Source organism: Grampus griseus, assembly GCF_964374135.1.
Source record: "Grampus griseus genome assembly, chromosome: 2".
Classification (NCBI taxonomy): domain Eukaryota; kingdom Metazoa; phylum Chordata; class Mammalia; order Artiodactyla; family Delphinidae; genus Grampus; species Grampus griseus.
In genome coordinates, this window is record NC_139018.1 from 127885312 (window position 1) to 127908231 (window position 22920).

Here is a 22920-nt window from a genome sequence, read left to right on the forward strand (position 1 = left end):
TATTCAGGTACCATGTGAGTAATTAAAAAAAAAATATGTCAAGGCCTTTGAACAATTATGTTTTGCACCAGAGATTAATAAATCTTTAGCCCTATGTGCCAACAGCTTAAGTAGCACCCTCGATTATCAGGGGCTCAAAAAAGGCACAGGGGCCAAAAAAGAGATTTCCTTCCACCTCAGGACATTTGTACTTGCTGTAGCCTTGGCCATTTTCCCTTCCCACATGTTTAGCCTCTTCATTTTCTTCATGTTTTTCCTCAAATGTCATCCTTTCAACAAGGCTTACAATTAACACTTTATTTAAAATTATAAAAGCCTCCTCCCATCCCATTTCTCTGTTTTATTTTTTTCCTTAGCTGTTCTTTAACATACTATTATGTTCTCTTTATCTCCTGCCCACTTCTGCCCAGAAAGTAACCTCCATGAAGGCAAGGTTTTGTCCATTTTGTTCACTGCGGAATCCCTAGAATCTAGACCATATAGGGCACATAGTAGGAAGCTAACAAATATGTGTTGAATGAAAATAAGGTGTTTGGAGGAGTTAAGTGTCTGGAATGCTATCACCCAAGGAGCTCTGTGTTTTTATCACTGTAGAAAACGAAATCTCACACTTCCAAGAGATGACTCAGGGTGGCTCTGAAAACACGCACCTCAGATTGGAACTTGAACCCACGTGGCCGGGACTCAAACCGGCCAAAACCCACGGTCTTCCAACTGAGATCACACCCCTGGCTTCAGGACTTAATGAAGCTCAGGTTCTTAATGTCTCATCGTGGAAAGAATTCAGTGAGAGACAAAGTGATAGGTAAGAAGTGGACTTATTTATAGAGAAACACACTCCATAGGCAGAGTGTTGGCCATCTCAGAAGGTGAGAAAGGCACCAGGGTATTGGATTGTCAATTTTTATAGGAGTGGGTAATTTCATAGGCTGAGTGGGAGGAGTATTCCAGCTATCTCAGGAAGGGGTGGGGATATCCAGAAATTGAGCCATCGCCCACTTTTTGATCCTTATGGTAGGCCTTGGAACTGTCATGGCACCTGTGGATGTGTCATTTAGCTTGCAGATGTGTTACAGTGAGCGTATACTGAGCCTCAGGTTCTAGTGGAAGTGGACCTGTCTGCCATCTTGGGCCCATTTGGTTTTAATCAGTTTATGTCATGTCCTCGGGCTATGTCATTCTTTCAAATGCTGTGCCCTGCCCCCTTCCCTCCTGTTTCAGCTCTAAGGGGAGCCTCCAGCTCCGGACACAGTAAATACTGCAGCAATGTGCCATGGAAGTGAAACTGGGACCATTTTTCTTCCTCTGCTTGGGGGTGCCCTGGTCTTCCTCAGGTGGGTTGCTTCAAAGGTGAGGTTGCATGGTGGGGAGTAGCTGAGAGGCCCCCCTGAGCCACGGTTTGCTGGGGTACAGGGAGAAAGCAGGCAAATGAATTCTACACCCATCCTGGGGGCAGAGGGTCAGAAGGGCTGAGGATGCAGCTCTGAGGGAGCCGGTCCAGAAGGGCAAACTTCAGAGCTGCCAACCAAAGAGGGTAGGTGCCAGCTGACAGGCCTTTGGGTTCCAAGGCCATTGGCATTTTAAAACTACCCCTGCTCCCCCTCTCCCCTGTAAAAAACACCTTCAAACAGGCCCAAAAGAAATGGTAGAGAAACAATTGCTTCTCATTGAATTTTGCTACTTCAAGTGAGTAAAAGCTTGAACATTTAATTAAAAAAAGGTATTAGTTATCAGAAAAAGCACTTTGCAGTTGTTAGGAAAAAAACTGAAAAGACTGAAAAAATGGGCAGAAAAGATTACTGGGGGCCCTGCGTTATGGGGGCCATTCGTTGTCTTTGAGCTAGTTTTCAACTGTATACGTTTTCGAAAAGGGATAATACAAGCGATTCTTGCCCATAGAAACAGAAATAACAGGAAGTGGGAAGGGGCGTAGAGAGTGGGGTGCCAGGCCGAGGGGCGCTGGCGAGGGCGTGGGGCTGCGAACGGCTTCTCTTCCAACAGGAGTAGTAAGAGAAATACTAACTACTCACTAACTACTCATCGGAAGTGATGAGCTCGCTTTGGAAACTGTCTGCAGGGAGCAGGGGTCGCTAGCTACGACCGCAGGGCGGTGGCCCCGGCGCTGGGGGCGGGGAGGGGGTAGGGAAAACATCGGGGCGCAGGCCGGGCAGCCGCGGTGCTGGAGCGGGGGCATTCCTGGAGGAGGGGCCGGGGCGGGGCGGGGCAGCGGGCGGGGCAGAGGGGGCGGGGCGGGGCTGGGCGCCCGGAAAGCGGGAGCATGGAGGCGGAGGCCGCGGGCAGGGCAGCAGGTAAGGGTAGCTGCGGCCAGGCCGGCCCGGAGCCTGCCCGCTTCCCTCGCGGTCTGCCGCGCGGGCCCCACCCCACGTGTCGGGTTTCAATGGCTGGGCTGGCCTGAACGCTCCGGGCCCCCGCGCTGCAAAACGAGACTGTAAACAGCGCGCCGCGGCCAGGGAAACTTTCCCCGGAATTGGCGCCAGGGCGCCGCGAGCCGCGCACCTGTTGCCGCCAGGGAACGAGATAGTGGGCGGCCCTGGATGTCAGGGGCGAGACCACCCCCGGGAGGGGCAACCCCCGAGGGGTCTCCGTCACTGCCCTCCCGGCCGTCCCTAGGACCCCCAGCAGCCGGGACCCGATGGCCTGGCCTGGCGAACTCCTTGCCTTCCCTTAGCCTTGGTGGTCTTGTCTGTGAAATGGGAAGCGCACGGTGGGGAGGGTTCGGTAAAGCAGCTCGGGGGACGGCGGGTGCCCCTGTTGCCCCTGTTCGGGGACTGCCAGTTCTGGCCCCCGGCCTGGTGCGCGGCGGGCGTGCCGCCCCGGGCCCTGCAGGCCAGCAGGGGAGCCTGGATTTGCGGGCGCGCCCGGGAGCCCGCCTCCTCCCTCGCGTCCCATGCCTGCCCCCTCTCCGGAGAACCGGGCGAAACCGTGAGACTTCTGAATTTGAAAGCACGTGGGACAGATCCCCGAAAGAGTTTCCAGCAGTCCTGCAAAGGAAGGAGTATTTGGATGGGAGCAAGCATAGGGGCGTTTGATGCCGAGAAGTGACTCTTTCTCTCCTGCATCTTTCCTTTGTTCCCCCGGGGACCCGCGGCACGTAGGGCCCCTTGGCTGGGTGCTCATGTCCAGTCCGACCCTCGCTAGAGCCCTGCGCCCACGTGCAGTCAAACCGCAGATTGGCCACTTTCTCCCACCACTCATCTCTAAGGAAAAACTCAATCTTACAGAGGCTCCTCTGCCTTTTATTAGAAGCCAACGGCGGTGGATTACTTGTTATTGTGACCTGCATTCAAAAACTGTGACTTTTAGTTGTTTTTCCCGATTTCAAGTGAGGGAGTTAAGGAGAGAAGGTGGCCACTGTCACTTGTATGAATTACTTACATTCCTTGTCAAAGTTTTCATTGGTCTAGAGATTGAGAAAGGGTTTTGTCTCTAGTTTTAGAGGGAGAAGTACTATTTCGTTTTTTATTTTTCTGTGGTCCTTTCTGGAAAGTTGGTTAATAGTGAGTGCTGTTGCCAGTTTATTGTTTGAGAACTTGGGCAAGAAGAAAAAGTGACCTGCTCTTTTGCTATCACCTTCCTCACCTGCAAAACGGAGAAGACTTTGCCCACTTCGGGACTTACTGTACAGAAATATCTCATATATTTTAAACACTTAGCTGGTCTGCACACAAAGCTGCTCAGTTTAGCTTTCTCCCTTCCCCTCCCCCTCCGAGTGGTACCATGAGTCAGAAAGTTCCTCCCAGCTAGTGCCTTAGAGCTGTGCTTATTCTACCCAGCTTTACTGTTTTAATGGGAAAAGTAATGGTAATTTCATCTTCTGGAAAAGTGTAGTTGGCCTAAACGGTTTCAGGATTTTCCTGTATTTATGTCGGCGTTTGCTGTGGCTTTCATGGTTGCTGATGGCCCAGATGACACACAGCAGTTGCACATTAATCATTTCCACATGTGCTGGATCCTAATGGATGGGAGTTTTACATAGCTGAATCGATGCCTGAGCTTTGATAGCCCATTTCCAAAAAGGGCTTCAGCCAACCATGCATACGTGGGAATCCTTTTTCTTTGAGCAAGGAAGCATGAAACTGAGAATTGTGCTTTCAGGTAAGGCTGTGTCCCGGTCCCCACTTAGTTCTAGCACTAAAAGGTAGGGAAAGGGCACATGACATTCCCGTGGGAGTTGCCTCTGTATCTAGATGAGGTTCCTCAATATTGGTGTGTCTGGGCAGGGGTACCCTCAATAATTCAAAACATACCCCAGGGCCACACACACATTCTCTCTCCCTCTCTCTCTCTCTCTCTCTCTCTGAGTCTGTATGTATTTTTAATTTCCCTGATACTGAAGACCGTCTTAGGTTCCACCAGACCATCAGTTGCTGTCATTTCAGCTTGGAGTATAGTAGAAAGGAAGAAGAAAGTCAGACACGACCCAGTTCTGTTACTCCTCTCATCCTTTACCTTGAAGTTCCCTCATCTATAAAATAAGGTCTTGACCTGCCGCATAAGGATTAGATGAGACCTTGTGTTCATCAGAGCGGACTGCTGGGCCCCTTGTGAAATTTTGAGTAGACTCAGAGAAGGCCCTTTATTTTGCACCCCCCCTTCTGTTTACACAGCAAATGAAAGCGTCTGTGAGAATTACCTGTTTTATGATCTCCATTTAGGCAGTCAGTTTAGTGTTCCAGTTTTGAAAAGTTAGGTGCCAGACAGTTTGCAGTGGTAATACAAGCAGAGCTTTATAGACAGGAAAGCTAGCAAGCAAGGAGGAAAATCCGGATGACTCCAAAGCTTGGGTTGGGACAGTGGTGATGCCACTAAAGAAACTGATTCTGGGAGGGGGAATACATGATGCAGTCTAAACACGGTGACTTCAGACTGTTTCAGTAGCTTCCCGTTGGAGACACTGAAGAGTTAGTCAGAAACACTGACGCTGGAGCAGAGGAGGAATCTAGAAAGGCCAGTGCTGGCCCTTTTGGGGCCCTGTTGGGGACCCCTGTTGCCAAGTGGGAGGAGCACAGCAGTTGGAGGCGTGGCACGGGCATCTCCTGGGAGATGGGAGGTGGGGAGGAGCTGAGGGCACAGCCCGAAGGCTCAGGGAGGGAGAAGCTCTGAGAACCTGATGTTGAGACCCAAGGAGGAGAGACTGAAAAGAAAAAAGCCCATGGGGGCAGGGCCTGGGGCTGAGGGAGGCCTAGGCAGGTGCTGACTGCATGGGCTCAGAAGGAGGGTCAGGGAGAGGGAGAGGCCAGCAGGGAAGGGGGTCGGCATGTCACATGACCCTGAAGGGGGTCAAGCATAGCTGATGTTTCAGGGACAAGAAGAGGGAGAAGGCTGAGCTTGAGGTGGTGATATGAGTGTGGGGAGGTGGCTTTTCCCTTGCGTTTTTGGTGGAGGAGACTTGAAGACACTTTTAGTAAACTAACCCTTAGGAGCACTTTTCTGCCTGCCGAGTATTGCTCTAAACACTTTCTAAGCGTTACCTTAATTGATCCTCATAGTAAATAGTAAATGTAGATACTATTATTATCCCATTTTACTGGTGAGGAAGCTGAGGCACAGAGATATAGTCACTTTCCTAAGGTCACCTGGCTAGTAAGTGGTAGTGCTGGGATTTCAATTGGGGGGTGATTGGTGGTGGTGGTCTGACTCCCCAGAGAAAGGGACTTAAAATGAGGGTGATGTCTGCCCCCCTTCCCCCTGCCCCAAACCGAAATGGAGACTCAGGAACGTGATAATCCATGAGCTAGCTCCTCAGAGATGACCTCATGTTAACATAACACTTCAAAAAAAAAAAATCAAATATTCATCAGTCATTTTGCATCTTCTCTAGTTCAAGGTGTAGAAGTGTCCTTTTAGAGGAACAGGGACCTGGCAACTTGGAGGAATCTCAGTTCCTGAGGGGCAGGGCCTCACTGGGGTTATGACAGAGGGCTGGGCTGGGCACTGGGACTCCTGTCACTAAGTGCTTTTGTGCCCTAGGTGAGTCTCCATTCCTTCATCAGGAGGGGGGGGAAAGGATAAGATGGTCTCTAAAACTCCACTCGGCCATGAAGTTTGTCAGTTACTTCCTGTCACTGTAACCAGACTGTAATCCTACTGAGGGCAGGACCCTTACTGGTGTTTCTGTCCTAGTGCCCTGCTTGCCGCTGGCACATGGTCAGAGCCCTGTGAGCTTTGGATGGAGGAATCATTTCCTTTCAGGTGCTGGTGAAGACCTTTGTTGGTTCCCTGGCTACAGGAAGGGTTGCTGGGAGGATTTTACAGATTGTGTGTTTTAGGACGTGGGGTGATTCAAGCTGGCCTGCCACCCCTGGGGTTGAGTGCCCCTGGTCAGCCCATCCCCTGGGAAATGTCTTTCTAGGGGTCCCACTCTTCTTGGGAAGGCCTGGTCCGCAGTGAGTCCTCCTAATGGCCTGGACATTTTGTATGTCCCCTGTCTGTTGGTTGTGATTCTTTGCCGTATAATGGAATCCATCCTATAGATGGTCGTTGTTCACCCCCATCTCTAGACATCAAGGGGTGTATTATGTCTGTATTAAACAGGGATCTCTGCTATACTAGGCCAGGCCAGAGATGGCTGCTGTCCTGACCTCTGGCTTCTGCCGTGGCCTGGCAGGATGGAGTGAATGACCAGGCGTCCAGGACTCGGGCTGGGCAGTGGGAAGGCAGTGGGCACTGAAGTGTTGTCTTTCTGACCTTTGAAACCCTAGTCTGGTGACCGGCTGACTGGCCTTAGCTGGGTTCCTGACAGCAGCTGGCTCCTGGCTCCTCTGATGACATTCTTATTTGTAGCTCAGCTCTGGGAAATTCCAAACAGAGGATTATAGAAAAGAGCTGTGTTTTCTTTTGTGTTGTGTGGTATAGAAAGCAATTTTAGGACACAATTCAAGCACACTTGTTGGTCAGATGCCCCTGGTGTCCCGTGACTTTTAAAGTCAGGGTTATTGTGGGGGTTAAGTGACTGTCAGTAGCAACTGAAGGTCCAGGGCCTTTGAATAACGTTTGTTAGGATGTAACAGCTGTGGTTTACAAATTCCATGCCTTTTAGTGCACCCATCCTCTGTTGTGGGTGTTTCCTTTTCCAAGGCCGACGATCAGCAACCTTCAGTGGGGGTGGGACACACAGCATGTGTATATAAAGGCCACTGTCTGCCGAAATCCGGGCATGTCTCTCTCCCTGATTCTTTGGACCACTCGGAACCCTTTCGCAGCAGACCCTTTGCATTCCCTGTGCCCAGGCAGTGGCTTCGCTTCCTGCTTAAACCAGTGCCTATTATCTGTTGAGGCACAGAATCATTTCGATGCTTCTTTGCTCCTCCGAATCTGGGCAGCCACGGGGGCCACTGGGAATGGCCTGAGGCTGAGGGCTGGGGGCTCCTGGGGAGGGCAGAGGGGAAGGTTCTGTCCATGTGTGTGTTGGGGGCTCCCAAGGCCCAAACCCTCCTAGACTGCTTGGTTTCCTTGTCTTGCAGAAATTAAGACAAATGTGTTTTTCTTGGAAACCGAGTCTCTAACCACTACTCGCAAGTTCCACTGACAGAGAAAGCTGTATTCATTTACTCAGTGCATTTTGCTGAAATAACCCCTAATTGGAGTCCCTGAGTGTTTCATTCAGTGATAAGTGCTTGAGAAGTCAAAGTTGTGGGGATGCCATCATTGCAGAGACTTCTGCTCACAGTGCTGTCTCACCGCCCACTGTGCTCTGTGAAATGCTGCTTAGTGGACCAGGCTTGGTGAGTGTATGTATGTGGGGCGAGGCATATAGGCTCAAGCAGTGAAGTATACTCAGTTGTTCATTTTGACCTATGTTTTCCAGCAAATGATTTCTTTAATGCATGTGTGTTGCCCATGTTTGGTCTGTTAGAACGTCCTGGAAAAACATTTTTGTAAGCTATGCAGAAGGAAAAGAATTGCTCTGTGTTTCTTCAGAATACATGATAACTGAGTAAAAATATTATTAAGATATTCAAAAATGCTTGGTCAATACACTAATAAAAATTTGTCCTTGTGCAAAAGCATAGTCTAGTTACTTGTTGGCGAATATATATATTTTTTAACATCTTTACTGGAGTATAATTGCTTTACAATGGTGTGTTAGTTTCTGCTGTATAACAAAGTGAATCAGCTATATATATATACATATAGCTCCATACCTCCTCCCTCTTGCGTTCTCCCTCCCACGCTCCCTATCCCACCCCTCTAGGTGGACACAAAGCACCGAGCTGATCTCCCTGTGCTATGCGGCTGCGTCCCACTAGCTATCTATTTTACATTTGGTAGTGTATATATGTCCATGCCTCTCTCTCACTTCGTCACAGTTTACCCTTCCGCCTCCCCCTGTCCTCAAGCCCATTCTCTATGTCTGCATTTTTATTCCTGTCCTGCCCCTAGGTTCTTCAGAGCCATGTTTTTTTTTTTTTAATTTTAGATTCCATATATATGTGTTAGCATACGGCATTTGTTTTTCTCTTTCTGACTTACTTCACTCTGTATGACAGACTCTAGGTCCATCCACCTCACTACAAATAACTCAATTTCATTTCTTTTTATGGCTGAGTAATATTCCATTGTATATATGTGCCACATCTTTATCCATTCATCTGTCGATGGACACTTAGGTTGCTTCCATGTCCTGGCTATTATAAATTGAGCTGCAATGAACATTGTGGCTATTATAAATAGAGCTGCAATGAACATCTTCTTTATCCATTCATCTGTCGATGGACACTTAGTTTGCTTCCATGTCCTGGCTATTGTAAATAGAGCTGCAATGAACATTGTGGTGCATGCCTCTTTTTGAATTATGGTTTTCTCAGGGTATATGCCCAGTAGTGGAATTGCTGGCTCGTATGGTAGTTCTACTTTTAGTTTTTTAAGGAATCTCCATACTGTTCTCTATAGCGGCTATATCAATTTACATTCCCACCAACAGTGCAAGAGGGTTCCCTCTTCTCCACACCCTCTCCAGCATTTATTGTTTGTAGATTTTTTTTTTTTTTTTCCGGTACGCAGGCCTCTCACTGTTGTGACCTCTCCTGTTGCGGAGCACAGGCTCCGGACGCACAGGCTCAGCGGCCATGGCTCACGGGCCCAGCCGCTCCGTGGCATGTGGGATCCTCCCAGACTGGGGCATGGACCCGTGTCCCCTGCATCGTCAGGCAGACTCTCAACCACTGTGCCACCAGGGAAGCCCTGTTTGTAGATTTTTTGATGATGGCCATTCTGACTGGTGTGAGGTGATACCTCATTGTAGTTTTGATTTGCATTTCTCTAATGATTAGTGATGTTGAGCATCCTTTCATGTGTTTGTTGGCAATCTGTATATCTTCTTTGGAGAAATGTCTGTTTAGGTCTTCCACCCAATTTTGGATTGGGTTGTTTGCTTTTTTTGATATTGAGCTGCATGAGCTGCTTGTGTATTTTGGAGATTAATCCTTTGTCTGTTGCTTCTTTGGCAAATATTTTCTCCCATTCTGAGGTTTCTCCCATTCTTTTTGTCTTGTTTATGGTTTCCTTTGCTGTGCAAAAGCTTTTAAGTTTCATTAGGTTCCATTTCTTTATTTTTCTTTTTATTTCCATTTGTCTAGGAGGTGGGTCAAAAAGGATCTTACTGTGATTTATGTCATGGAGTGTTCTGCCTATGTTTTCCTCTAAGAATTTTATAGTGTCTGGACTTACATTTAGGTCTTTAATCCATTTTGAGTTTATTTTTGTGTATGGTGTTAGCAGGTGTTCTAATTTCATTCTTTTACATGTAGCTGTCTAGTTTTCCCAGCACCACTTATTGAAGAAGCTGTCTTTTCTCCATTGTATATTCTTGCCTCCTTCATCAAAGATAAGATGACCATATGTGTGTGGGTTTATCTCTGAGCTTTCTATCCTGTTCCATTGATCTATATTTCTGTTTTTGTGCCAGTACCATACTGTCTCGATTACTGTAGCTTTGTAGTATAGTCTGAAGTCAGGGAGCCTGATTCCTCCTGCTCTGTTTTTCTGTCTCAAGATTGGTTTGGCTCTTCGGGGTCTTTTGTGGTTCCATACAAATTGTGAAATTTGACAAATATGTTTTTAATCATAAGAATTAAATATGAATATTGACAGATCATCTTGTTTTCATTTCTTGCCTTTTTTTAAATTGAGATATTCCCCACCCTGGCTCTAATTCCATTTTTTTCTCTCTCCTATTTTGAAATTTAATATCTGTATTTGTATTCTCTTAGGGGTTTGACATTTTAATGTGCATGTTAATTCTAATTAATTCTGAAATTAATCAGTTTTAAACTTTCTCTGGAATCATATAAGGGCCTTGAAATGCCTTCACTCAGATTACTTCCTTCCCAATTTCTGTGCTATGTGTTATGTAGCACCTTAGTTCTGTTATTATTTTTTTTTAAACCTCCTTAAATTAGAAGTTTTTGTTTTGTATGGTCAGCATTGGCTTGGGTTTTATCCAAATGTTTCTCATTTTCTTTGCTCCCATTCCTTCTTCTTCTTTTTTTTTTAATATAAATTTATTTATTTAATTTTTGGCTGTGTTGGGTCTTCATTGCTGTGTGTGGGCTTTCTTTAGTTGCAGCAAGTGGGGGCTACTCTTTGTTGCGGTGTGTGGGCTTCTCAGTTACGGTGGCTTCTCTTTGTTGTGGAGCACAGGCTCTAGGTACGCGGGCTCAGTAGTTGTGGCACACGGGCTTAGTTGCTCCGTGGCATGTGGGATCTTCCCGGACCAGGGCTCGAACCCATGTCCCCTGCATTGGCAGGCAGATTCTTAACCACTGAGCCATGAAGGAAGTCCCTCCTATTCCTTCTTGACTGACTTCCTCTTGAGGTCAATTTCCTTTCCCTTGATAATAGGCATCCTTTAGAAATAACTTTAGGGAGGATCTGTTGGTAGTAAACTCAGGTTTTGTTTTTCTAAACTGTTTTTTATTTCACCTGCATTGTTGGAAGTTAGTTCTGCTGAATGGAGGGTGAAAGTTATTTTCCTTTCGCACTTTAAAAATGTTCTTCCATTGTCTCCTGGCTTCCATAGTTGCTGTTGAGAAGGCAGCTGTCAACGAAGCTGTCCTATTGGGAGGATGTGTCTTTCCCTTCTGGCTGCTTTCATGGTCACCTTTTTGTATTGGGTTGGTGAAAAGGTTCATTCAGTTTTTTCCATAAGATGGCTCTAGTAGCACTTAGTTGACTTTAACTTCATTTGAAACAATTTTGTTAGATTGTGTTGTGACAGCTGTCATATCAGCATGCATTTAAAAAAACTTATCAAAATTGGTGAATTTTTGTATAGCCATTTTAATATTGAAGATAGAAGGAAAAAGCAACATTTTCAGCATATTATGCTTTATTATTTCAAGAAAGGTAAAAAGGCAACTGAAACACAAAAAAATATTTGTGCAGTGTATGGAGAAGGTGCTGTGACTGATTGAACGTGTCAGAAGTGGTTGGTGAAGTTTTGTGCTGGAAATTTCTCACTGGATGGTGCTCCACAGTTGGGTAGATCAATTGAAGTCGATAGTGATCAAATCGAGACATTAATTGAGAACAATCAACATTATACCATGCTGGGAGATAGCTTACATACTCAAAATATCCAAATCAAGCATTGAAAATCATTTGCACCAGCCTGGTTATGTTAATGGCTTTGATGTTTGGGTTCCACATAAGTTAAGTGGAAAAAAACCTTCTTGACAGTATTTCCACATGTGATTCTCTACTTAAATGTAACGAAAGCATTCCGGTTTTTAAAACAAATTGTGACGGGCGATGAAAAGTGGATACTGTACAATAACGTGGAATGGAAGAGACTGTGGGGCAAGCGAAATGAACCACCATCAACCACACCAAAGGTCAGTCTTCATCCAAAGAAGATGATGTTGTGTATATGGTGGGATTGGAAGAGAGTCCTCTATTATGAGCTCCTTCTGGAAAACCAAATGATTGATTCCAACAAGTACTGCTCCCAAGTAGACCAACTGAAATCAGCACTCGATGAAAAGCATCTGGAATTAGTCAAAAGAAAATGCATAATCTTCCATCAGGATAATGCAAGACCACATGTTTCTTTGATGACCAGGCAAAAACTGTTACAGCTTGGCTGGGAAGTTCTGATTCATCTGCTGTGTTCACCAGACACTGCACCTTTAGATTTCCATTTATTTCGGTTTTTACAAAATTCTCTTAATGGAAAAAATTTCAATTCCCTGGAAGACTGTAAAAGGCACCTGGAACAGTTCTTTGCTCAAAAAGATAAAAAATTTTGGGAAGACGGAATTATGAAGTTGCCTGAAAAATGGCAGAAGGTAGTGGAACAAAACGGTGTATAGGTTGTTCAATATATTTCTTGGTGAAAATGAAAAATGTGTCTTTTATTTTTACTTAAAAACTGAAGGAACTTTTTGGCCAACCCAATGTTTGTTGTTTTGCAGCTTGACCGCAGTGTGTTTAGGAGGGGAGTTTTCTTTATTTTTCCTCCTTTGGGGTTGGTTGGGATCCCAAAGTCAGAGGACAGGTGTCTTTCATTAATTCTGGAAAAATTTCAAACAAATTTCATCAAATCTTGACTCTTCCTTACTGTTTTTTCTCCTTCTGGAACTTCAGTTACATTGTTGGTAGACCATATCATTCTACTCTCCGTCTCTCTTAACCTGCCTTTCATGTTTTACACTTGTTCTGTCTTTCTGTGCTGCATTTCTGGGTAATTTTTTCAGATCTATTTTTCTGTTCATTGGCTATTTCAGACATAAATTTCTAGAAGCTCTTTCTTTCCCTCTAGAATGTTATGGGACAATTTAAAAAATCTTGGCCCTTTATATTCCCTATTTAAAGTTCTTCAAACATATTTCATATCTCTATCTTCTGTATTAGATAATTTCAGTATCTGCAGTCTTTATGGGTCTGAGTCTATAGTTTGTGCTCTTTTGTGGCAGTTTATTTCATCATATGTTAGAGATTTTTGAAATCAGGTCTGAATGACCCCGAAGCTCTTGCCCTCGTGCCCAAACCTCACTCTCTATGTGGCCTGATGTTGGGGAGGTCTGATGAGGTGGCATCATTTTGTGGGTGCTTCATCTGTGTTTTTATACTGGTTCAGTTTGTAATACCTCAAGGAAAATAGTATTTTTGAATAATGTACATCTTATTCTTCTGTTGGCAGGTTCATCAATTTCCCCCTTTGGAAAGAGCTAGGATCTTAACAGAAATTAGACTGTTTCCAATGTTAGTTTATAAATGTCACAATATGAAAGCTACTAGTTGAATTTCATTGACTTATATGAAGTGGAGGGGTTAAAGCAGAAAGTCAGCTTAGCCCCTCACCTCACACATCCATCTAGCAGCAGGTTCTGCCATGTCCACTGCTAACATCTAGCTCAAGCCTGCCATCTCCTTCTCATCATCTAAACTGCCATCATTAGTCTAAGCCATCATCATCACTTGACTCAACTTGCACTGCCCCTGGTTCGGATTCCTGCTGCAGTGTGATCTGGAGGAGGCAGCAAATACACAGTCCAGTTATCATGCCCCACTGGGGACCCTTCAGCATCCTCCTACTGCATTCTTCTTGAAACCTGAAGTCGGAACTTGGCCAGCGTCCTATTACTCTAGCCCCTGTCTGCCTGCTTCCTGTGACCTTGCTCTTCTCCCCTTGGCCAGCCATGCTGCAGGCACACTGGCCACCCTTGAGCGCTTGGACTCCCTCCACTCCTTTCTTCCTCCTGCAGGGGCTGTTCCTTCAGTCTGGGTGGCTCTTGATCTTGCTCTGCATGAGGCGAACATTTTATTCTTCAGTCCTTCTGCTTAAAGGTTACCTCCTTAGAGAGACCTTTGCTGGTCATCCTGTCCTGTCTCCCACCTCCCTTGTCACTCGCCTCCCTCCATGCCATGGGGGTATTAACTGTTTTTATGTCTCCCGCCCAGGCGGTAAGTTCTATAAGAGCAGAGGCCACTTCTGCTTTTTCACCACTGTATCGACTAGCACTTAGCACAGTGTCTGGCAATAATAGTAGGAAAGTTCCTAAATGATGACCATGATTGTTTTATATTATACATTATAAAATAGCTTTATAGCAGAAAGTTTTTTCAAACCTTTGCTGTGGTGTTGGTATTGAATGTGATCAGGGTCTGATTAGACCTCTTTCCAGGACCGTAGGGTATCAGGAAGACCTTTGTCTAAGCTAAGGTCACCCTTGGGCAGGGACCCTGGGAGCAGATATCATAGAAGCCTCAGGGTATTACTACTACTACTACTACTACCACCATCACCACTACTACAGTACTATTACTACTATTATTATATTTTACTATTACTACTATTATTATATTACAAAATATATATATATATTATATTTTTTAAAAAGTAGTTTTTTTTCCCCCAAGCCTTAAAGTACAAATGACAATGCACACTCAGTCTGTCCTCTTTTCACTGCTGCCACCTCCCAGCTTCTGCCTCTTTCTTGGGAGTATGGCTCAGATGGACAGTGGGCAGAGGTGGCATCATTGCCCTGTGATGCAGGTGCTGTGATGAATCCTGTGTAGGTAGCCCATTTAGACCACATCAGCCTTGCCACTTATCTCTTTGTGAATTCATGTCATTCTAATTCTTACAAGCTTTTAAAGTAGTTGTTAAAAGTTATTAATATGTGGGCAAGAGAGTTAATAGACATTTCTCCAAAGACACACAAATGGCCAGTCAGCACGTGAAAAGATGCTCAGCATCACTAACCATTAGGGAAATACAAATCAAAACCACATCCATTTGGATGGCTGTTATCAGAAAAAGCAGAAAATGACAAGTGTTGGGTGAGAATGTGGAGAAATTGGAATCTTTGTGCATTGCTGGTGTAAAATGGTACAGCCACTGTGGGGTATGGCAATTCTTCAAAAAATTAAGCACAGAACTACTGTATGATCCAGCAATTCCACTTCTGGGTATATCCCCAAAAGTCGTGAAAGCAGGGACTAGAAGAGATATTTCTAGATCTATATTTATGGCAGCATTATTCACAATAGCCAAAAGGTGGAAGCAATCCAAGTGAACATCAACAGATGAATGGATAAGCAAAATGGGGTGTGTGTATATATATAATGGAGTATTATTCAGCCTTAAAAAGGCAGGTATTTTAAACAGTACTATACTGAGCACTAGCTGCCTTTTGGTGCTAGTACACAATGTGTGGTCCTTGACACAATATAAATTAGTAAGTACACAAATTGGTGAAAGTACTTCTGGAAATCTCAAGATCTGGGTTTGAATCTCAGCCCCATTACTAACTTTCCATTTTGAGAATGTTTCCACTTCTGAAAAATGGGGTCAGTTCTTTGTTCTTTCTTGACTTCAAAGGGTTGATGTAAGTTTCAAACAAACGAGGAAGTGTGACAGCCCTTTTGTTATCTGGAAAATACTGTACAAATGTAAGGTATAAAAGGGTACATTTTAATGTGAGAACATATCGCTATTTTTCTAATGCTTTCTCTCCCAACTAGTACTTGAGAAACTTTGTTTATCCACAGAAGGCAGAATGTTAACTTTCTTTTATATGTCTTCAGTTTAAAACTGGGCTGGTACTAACGTGGATGCAAATATTTCTATTAGGCAGGTACCTCTTCATCTACTTTTCAGTTTTACACAGAAGAGACCCGTGCCCTTATAAAATGTAGCTTTCTCAACACATTTCCGGACATTGGGAAGTAACTACACTTTCCCTAAGCGACTCATTGTCTAGGTTTAAGGTAATCCCATTCTTCTCCATTCATTCTCCATGTGGGGTAGTCCGGGTGATGAGGCTGAGTGCTTAAACAGGGGGCACCAGCTTAATCTAGAATTGGGTCATGGAGACTGAGGACTAGTCTACTTTCAGCTCTCCTTGTTGCTTTGCACAGGGCTGAGCATACCAGATAGAGACCTAACTTTGTCCTCTTCAGAAATATTATTGTTAGCAGTGTAATAGATGGACATATAGGGATGTGATTTCTGGATGAAAGTTTATAAAGTCCATTAACAACCACAGTTTTTGGGTAAGTTCTGAGAAATGTTATTCTGTGACTAATGGGTAGAACATTATGGTGATGAGTTATTTGTCTTCCTCTCGTGTGCTGTGTGGTTTAGGGCTCTGCTTCCTGCGGGCCAACTGCCCCCCACCCCCACCCCGCCCAGCCTTTCCCCACCAGCTTCAGGACCACCACATCTTGTGGTGATGTTACTGACACTGGGATTTGATATTTTTACAAGTTCCTGGTCAGTTAAATTCAGGATACAAAGAGTCAGGCTCTCCATGTTCTCCTGAGTATGTGCCAAAGCTCTCTTCCTTCTGGTAAAGGTTAGACAAATAGGGCATCATAATGATGACCACATGGGATGGAGGAGTTCAGGTTCAGGGGCAAAGGGTGGACCTGAGCTTCCTGCAGCTGTATCAGATGAGGACCCCTCTTCTGTTACCATTCATGAGGAAGCAGACATTTGAGATGCTGTTTCCTCCTGTCTGCCCCAAATAGGGCTCCACATTTGTCCCCAAATGTGACACCTCTTTGAATGCAAAAGGAACAGTATGTTTCAGACCCACTTCATATCCTTTTGAATGATTCAGGGGGAAAAATAGTTTAATCTCTGTATCATTTGCCTAAGGGTAAGATGCACCAGTGCTCAGATTATGAGACCTTCATATTAAAAGCAATTAGGATTACATAAATCTTTGTGTGGGTGGCACACAAAGTCATCTGCATATTTTACCATCTTAGATTTGGGACAAGTGATTTATTCTCAGCCAAGGCAATGACAAGTTGCAAGTTGGCCAGTACTAAATCTGTGATAACAGAGCAACAGGCTCCCTGTCAGTTACCAGTAATGAAACCTACCCTGCCACCACCTGCAGACCTCTCCCAGAGCTTCCTCCGTTCCCTGACAACTTTGCTCATCTGCTCAGAAATTCTAACATTTTCTACATTCTGTCTTCCAACATTTTTTTTCAATTCTTTGCTAAGAATATTTTGGCAATCAGATGCTCTTCAAAAACCAACAAAAATATCCAAGTGTGTATTTACTTCACCTTCTGTTCTCTTCTCCTCTATGTGGAGGATTGTTCTGCTGACACCACGGCCCCCTTGCCTGTGGTCCTTGAGCTCCAGGTATTTGCATATTTGCTATCTGTCTGATAGTGATGGGTCCTCTTGCCCTGACATTATGTCAAAGCACTCTTCTCTAAGATATTGTTTGTCATCTGTCCATCAGTGTTCTGGGACGGGGGTCCCTAGTTAAATAAGTTTGGGAAATAAATGCTGGATTAATCAAATCTCATTGCTGCAGGGTTTCTAAATGTCCAGATTGGTGATAGGCACAAAGAACCCCCAGCAGTGAGCTCTGAGCATCACAGCAGTTTCCCTTTTCCAAACTCGCTGGCCTCAGAAACCTCCTTCCACAGCATATCTTGTGAAGCTAGTGTTCCACAGAATATATGTGTGAAAATGCATGCTACAAGGGAAGTCAGGAACGTAGGATTCTTTGGCCCTCTTAAAAAAGAAAAATTAAATGTAATCATACTTTAAGAGTAGTTCTCAGCTTTAAGGCATCCTGTGGTGAATGCTTTGGAGGGTCAGGATGAAGTTTGCATTTGTGAATACTGAATTTTCTTAAAGCAGGCAGCTTTGAAGTGCATGCCTCACTGGACATCAGGGACCCTGGTGAATTCCTGGTGCTGAATTCTGAGCCATTGAGGTGGCATTTGGAAATCTTCTCCCTTTAGGCACTACCCTACCACCGTGGGTGTGCAAAACACCTGGGTTCAGACACTTCTTGTCTGATGCCCTCTCTCGGGTTAGAAACTAGGCTCCAAACTCTCTGCTAAGCTCAGAATTAGGTGCTTAGCCCCACTCAGCGTATTTCTTCTATAATAAGGATTCCTTCTAATAATTTCCTTTTAGAAGCAAATTATTTTGTGAAGAAAACCACCAGATAGCTTATGTGAAAAAGAAAAGCAAAAATAAAAAAATTCTGTACCCTGGAAACTCAAGATTTGGTACAAAGATCCTGAATGATTTCAGCATTTTCCCTGGAAGAATGCTTTAAGATAGACCTCTGCTTTTGTTTTTCGGGTGACCACAACCAACTTATGCTTAAAGTGAATTCTTAAAATCGGGGTTCGTTGGGGGATTTCTATTTCTTTGCTGTCTGCAATGAATTATCATTTCAACTGTGTGCCGTTTTTCATAAAAGCATTTTGCATTGTACTGAAAAGATTACATTCTTTTGGCTTTGGAAAAATATTTCCTGTTGGGTTCAAACCATTAAAGCCTGTTAGCATTTCACATCTGGAAGCTCCTGCCCGAGTCTGCCTTCCATCAGCAGCTCGGAGGCCAGGCTGGTCTCCGGCGCGTGCAGAAGACGCCCCAGACTTGTTTACTTCCCGAGGGCCCCTCTGCAAGGCCCAAATGTGCCCTTGTGGTTGGCGGGTGGGCGGGGGCGGGGCTTCCTTCCTCCCTGCAATGGAGGGGGGTGTGTGTGTGTGTGTGTGTGTGTGTGTGTGTGTGTGTGTGTGTGTGTGTGTGTGTGTGTGTGTGTGTGTGTGTGTGTGTGTGTGTGTGTGTGTGTGTGTGTGTGTGTGTGTGTGTGTGTGTCCATCCTGGGTTGGGGAAGGGGTCTCCCTTGCCAGCCAGCATTGGATGCCCCCTCCCCTCTCCCTCCTGCCCTAAGCATTTCCCTTTTTATTTTTTTCACTCCCACCCAGTTTTCCAGAAAGCTAACCCAAACATTTTCCGTGTAAGGAGGAGTCTGCCCGAACTTTTCTGATGGGGCAGTTTCCCCAGAGAGATGAGAAGGAATTAAAACCCCAAAGGCTGGAGCAGCCTCCTCCTGTCCCCGGCCAGCTTGGGGGGCCCTTTCCCTGGGGTGCAGGGGTCTGGCCCAGCTTAAAGGTTTTAAAAGGGAACCTTTAAGAGATCTTTGGAAATTCCTTTTCGTGGAGGGTTAATTTATCCCCAGAGCCAGGCCCGATGCAGCCCCCATGCTCACGCTATCGGGCTGATAGCGGGCAGACCCCCAGGGACCCGCGCCTGGGCTGCAAGGCAGGAGAGCCCTGAGGGGCCAGGGTGCCCTGGGAATACTGTCCGTCAGGTTCTTTGAGGGGCTCTCACAGCTCCAGCAGCGTACCCGGCCAGGGAAGTGATTTCATGGTGTACAAGGAGCAAAATACATTCACTGCATTTCTCCTGACCACACTCGGCCAGAGCCAATGCCAGGCAAGCTGTGGCAGCCTCTGGGGGAGCCAGGCAGAGGCCCCTAGGCCCAGTGGTCTTGGGTGAGGTACCCCACCCTGTGCCCCTCCGCAAAACGTGGACGATTATGCTGTCCTCCCAGTGCCCTGTCAGCAGAGGTCTCAGCTTGTGTGTGTGTGTGTGTGTGTATTGGTTGGGGGGGTGTCATTGATAAGGCTTGTCAGTCAAACCTCAACCTCACTGGAGTGGACTGAAGGCTTGACTCTGACAAACATCTCTCCCAAGACACAGGGCCAGCGCCAGAGAGTAAAAGTCCAGGTGGGATTTTTACTTGCTCTGTAAGACTGCATTCCTGGGGGCGTCTGGAGAAAGGTAGCTATTGAAGTTGCTTTCATGGGAGAATCATGCAGCATGAGTCAGGTGCCCTAGGGCTGAAGCAGCCCACTTCCCAGTATGTTTTTCTTAATTTATTTGAACGTGCACTGAATCTTTTTTCATACCTGTGGGAAGCCACTAGACCAACTGGATGAATAGCAGTTTGAACAGAGAGCTCAGCTAAACAACCACCCACATTTCCGAAGTGCTCAGGATGAGAAAGGCATAGGGAGAGGCCTTTGTTGGCGAGGGGTGTTGGGGCCAGGAGAGGAGAGAACAAGCACTCAGTGTGCCTGGAGGGAGTCTTCACGTTGCTGGTGGGGTGAGGCTGCCTCACCTGCTGACCCATGTGAAAGGCCGAGTTCAGGTGTGTAAGGCCCTGCAGCACAGGGGAAGTGGCCAAGGTGTATCAATTCCCATCCTGAGCCAAGCTGGATTCTAACACGGGACTCAATAACCCACAGAGCCCTTGCCTTTTGGGGCTCCAGGAAGGCCCCTGGGTGTGCTAGAGTTTGAGATGGGCCTTGAAGATGGCAAGGCAGAAGGAGCTGGGGAGTAGGGGTGCTGCAGAGGAAGGGGGCATGTGATTGTAAAGGGCCTTCGAGGCTTGGTAGAGGAGACCGTCTGGATGGGGTCACTAACATCATCTGAGTGTTTTATACATTCTGAAATCAGACAGACCTTCATGCCCTGGTGTTGCCACTGACTAGCCAAATGGTTTCCTCTTTAGGCCTCAGTTTTCTCATCTGTAAATTGGAGTTAGGCTAGACTCAGTGAAATAAGAGGTGTGTAGCACTCAGCAACCTGCTGGCACCTGGGGCCAGGGTATAGCTACAATATTTTTATTGGTGGCAGATAGAGGAAGGATGAGTGGAAAGGGGTGAGGCCAGAGGTTATTGTGAGATGCTGAGGCCTTGAACTGAGAGCATCAGGACGATTGGAGATAGGTGATGCAGGCTGAGGGTTTGGTGGCAGGTTTGAAGTGGTTCCTGAGCAAGGAACCATCTGGCTTGGCTTGGATCCATCGGCTTTGAGCTGTATTCCTGGAGGGCCCAGTAAGGAGTAGGGAGGGCGTAGAGGTTCAGCTTGAGGGCTGTGTCTGATCAGTTGCTGGGGGCTTCCTGGCCCATCACAGTGAGAAGGAGCCTGGGCTTCCTTGAATGTGTGTGTATAGAGAGAAAACACATATGCGCACACACACCACAAGTGTGTGCCTTGAACAGCAGAATATCCCTGCTACCTAGAGGCACAACCTTGTTTAGAAAGAGACCCCCCAAGTTCATCATTGACTGTTCATTGTCACTGAATGGACTGTTAATTTTTCATGTCTTTATTTGAAACATTTTAATCAGTGCATTTATAGTTGTAATTTTTTGGTGTGCACTTCACACTCAAATAAATACTTAAAAAAATTGAATAGTGGGAGAGTATTTACTCATCTCTTTGCCACTGTGTGTGTGCTGGTGATGTTTTCACCATGAAAAGTCAGGGGCAGGGGGAGGGGCTCATGCAGGACTGAGGCCTAGTCCACCCCTGCTCTTGACATCCTCTGTTTTCTATGAGCACTGCCCCCAATCAACAGCAGTAAAATTCATCATAGGCAAGCTTGGTGAACTGGAGACGTGAAACTTTTTGCTGCTAAGAGCAGTCTCTCTTCTCTGAAAAGTGTCTGCAGAAGGAATGGAGATTCTGAGAGAAAGTAGGAAGCTGATATTTCAGTGGGTGTTTATGCACAAGCTTATCTTCCTTGAGGAGGCAGAGGAGGAGGAGGAGGAGGAGGAGGAGGGGGGAGGGGGAGGAGGAGGAGGAGGGGGAGGAGGGGAGGAGGGGGAGGGCGATGGGGAGGAGGAGGGGGATGGGGAGGGGGAGGAGGAAGAGGAGGAGGAGGAGGAGGAGGAGGGGAGTAGGGGGGATGGGATGGGGAGGAGGAGGAGAGGAGGGGAGGAGGAGGAGGAGGGGGAGGGGGAGGGGGAGGAGAGGAAGAAGAAGAAGACAGCTGCTTTGGCACCCTTCCCACCATAGGAGGCCCAGAAATGCATCAGAGGAGGGGACCATGGAAGGGCAGAAGCTACAGAGCCCCCTCCCACTCAGGGATGTGCCAGCCAGAGATGAGCCAGCACCTCCTGGGAAAACCAACTGCCATTTCCAAGCTGAATTGTATGCTCTCAATTTGTATGATTATTCGAGGATATAATTTTCCTCTAAAAGTACTGTGATAAGAAAGAGATGCTGAGTAGAGCTGGGAGATAACTTGCAAATTAATAGGTGCAATAGTCTATCTGTGAATGGCCATGTCGGTTTACACATGTAGTTTTATAGTTCATACTAACTAGTACGTTTAAACTCTCTTACAATAAAGCAGTCCAATTAAAGGAGAAGAATTGACAAATCTTAACTTCGTGGCAAATGTAAGCTGGCAAACTAAAAACTCAGGCTGGATTTTGTCAAAGTTAGCAAGGTTCTAAGCAGCTGGGGTCAGCTCTCAGGGTACCTGTTTGTACATGTGGCTGTGGTGGAGGACACTACTAGAAAATACTTGGGAAACCATTTGATAGTTAGGGGGTATGAAAGGAAGTTTCTGCAGTGGTCTAAGAGGGTTCGCATTGAACCTCATGTCTCCTTGGGGTTGGTGCCAACCCCACCATCAGGAATGTCTTCTATTTTCTTTTGGTTCCTGCTGCTACACTGCTCTTTTCTTTTTCACTTAAAAAAAAAACAGGTGAACAGAATATTTTTTTTTTTTGGCGGTACGCGGGCCTCTCACTGCTGTGGCCTCTCCCACTGCGGAGCACAGGCTCTGGACGCGCAGGCTCAGCGGCCATGGCTCACGGGCCCAGCTGCTCCATGGCACGTGGGATCTTCCCGGGCCGAGGCACGAACCCGTGTCCCCTGCATCGCCAGGCGGACTCTCAACCACTGCACCACCAGGGAAGCCCGGTGAACAGAATTTTTAAAGCAAGTTTCAATTGGCTGCTTTTTTCTTTTCATATTCAAGAAATAAGTGACTTTTATTTCAATGATAGAGGAAAGCTCATGTCATTTCTTGCCTTCTTTTTCCCCTAGCAGGCATTTACCCAGTGGATATTTTGGAAGATGACCCTGCTGGGCATCGGGAAGCGGCTCTGGCTTACCGTGCCACTCTTGGGGAAGGAGCATGGCCCTCACCAGAGGTTTTCTCTCTTCCCACTGGGGAGCAGGTATGTGTGGTCTTCCTCATTGGTGGAGAGTTCTGTAAAATCTAAATTATTAAAAAGGAGAATGTTAGTGAAAGAGCATTACAGATTAAAAAAAAAATCCTTCTGGGGTAAATACTAGAATAATTCCACTTTGAGAAGC

General features: G+C 46.1%; 1 protein-coding gene across 1 annotated transcript in view; it reads left to right on the forward strand.

Moving 5' to 3' along the window:
* Window positions 1-2278: 2278 nt before the first annotated feature.
* Window positions 2279-22920, forward strand: part of LOC309818778 (protein FAM169B-like) — a gene marked incomplete at its 5' end in the record, with an annotated part of 85157 nt that continues 64515 nt past the window's right edge. Inside the window, 2 exons of the mRNA XM_082648713.1 lie at window positions 2279-2309; window positions 22648-22781. Of these exons, the coding sequence (XP_082504839.1) occupies window positions 2279-2309; window positions 22648-22781 (165 nt within the window). The remainder of the gene's footprint in view (window positions 2310-22647; window positions 22782-22920) is intronic.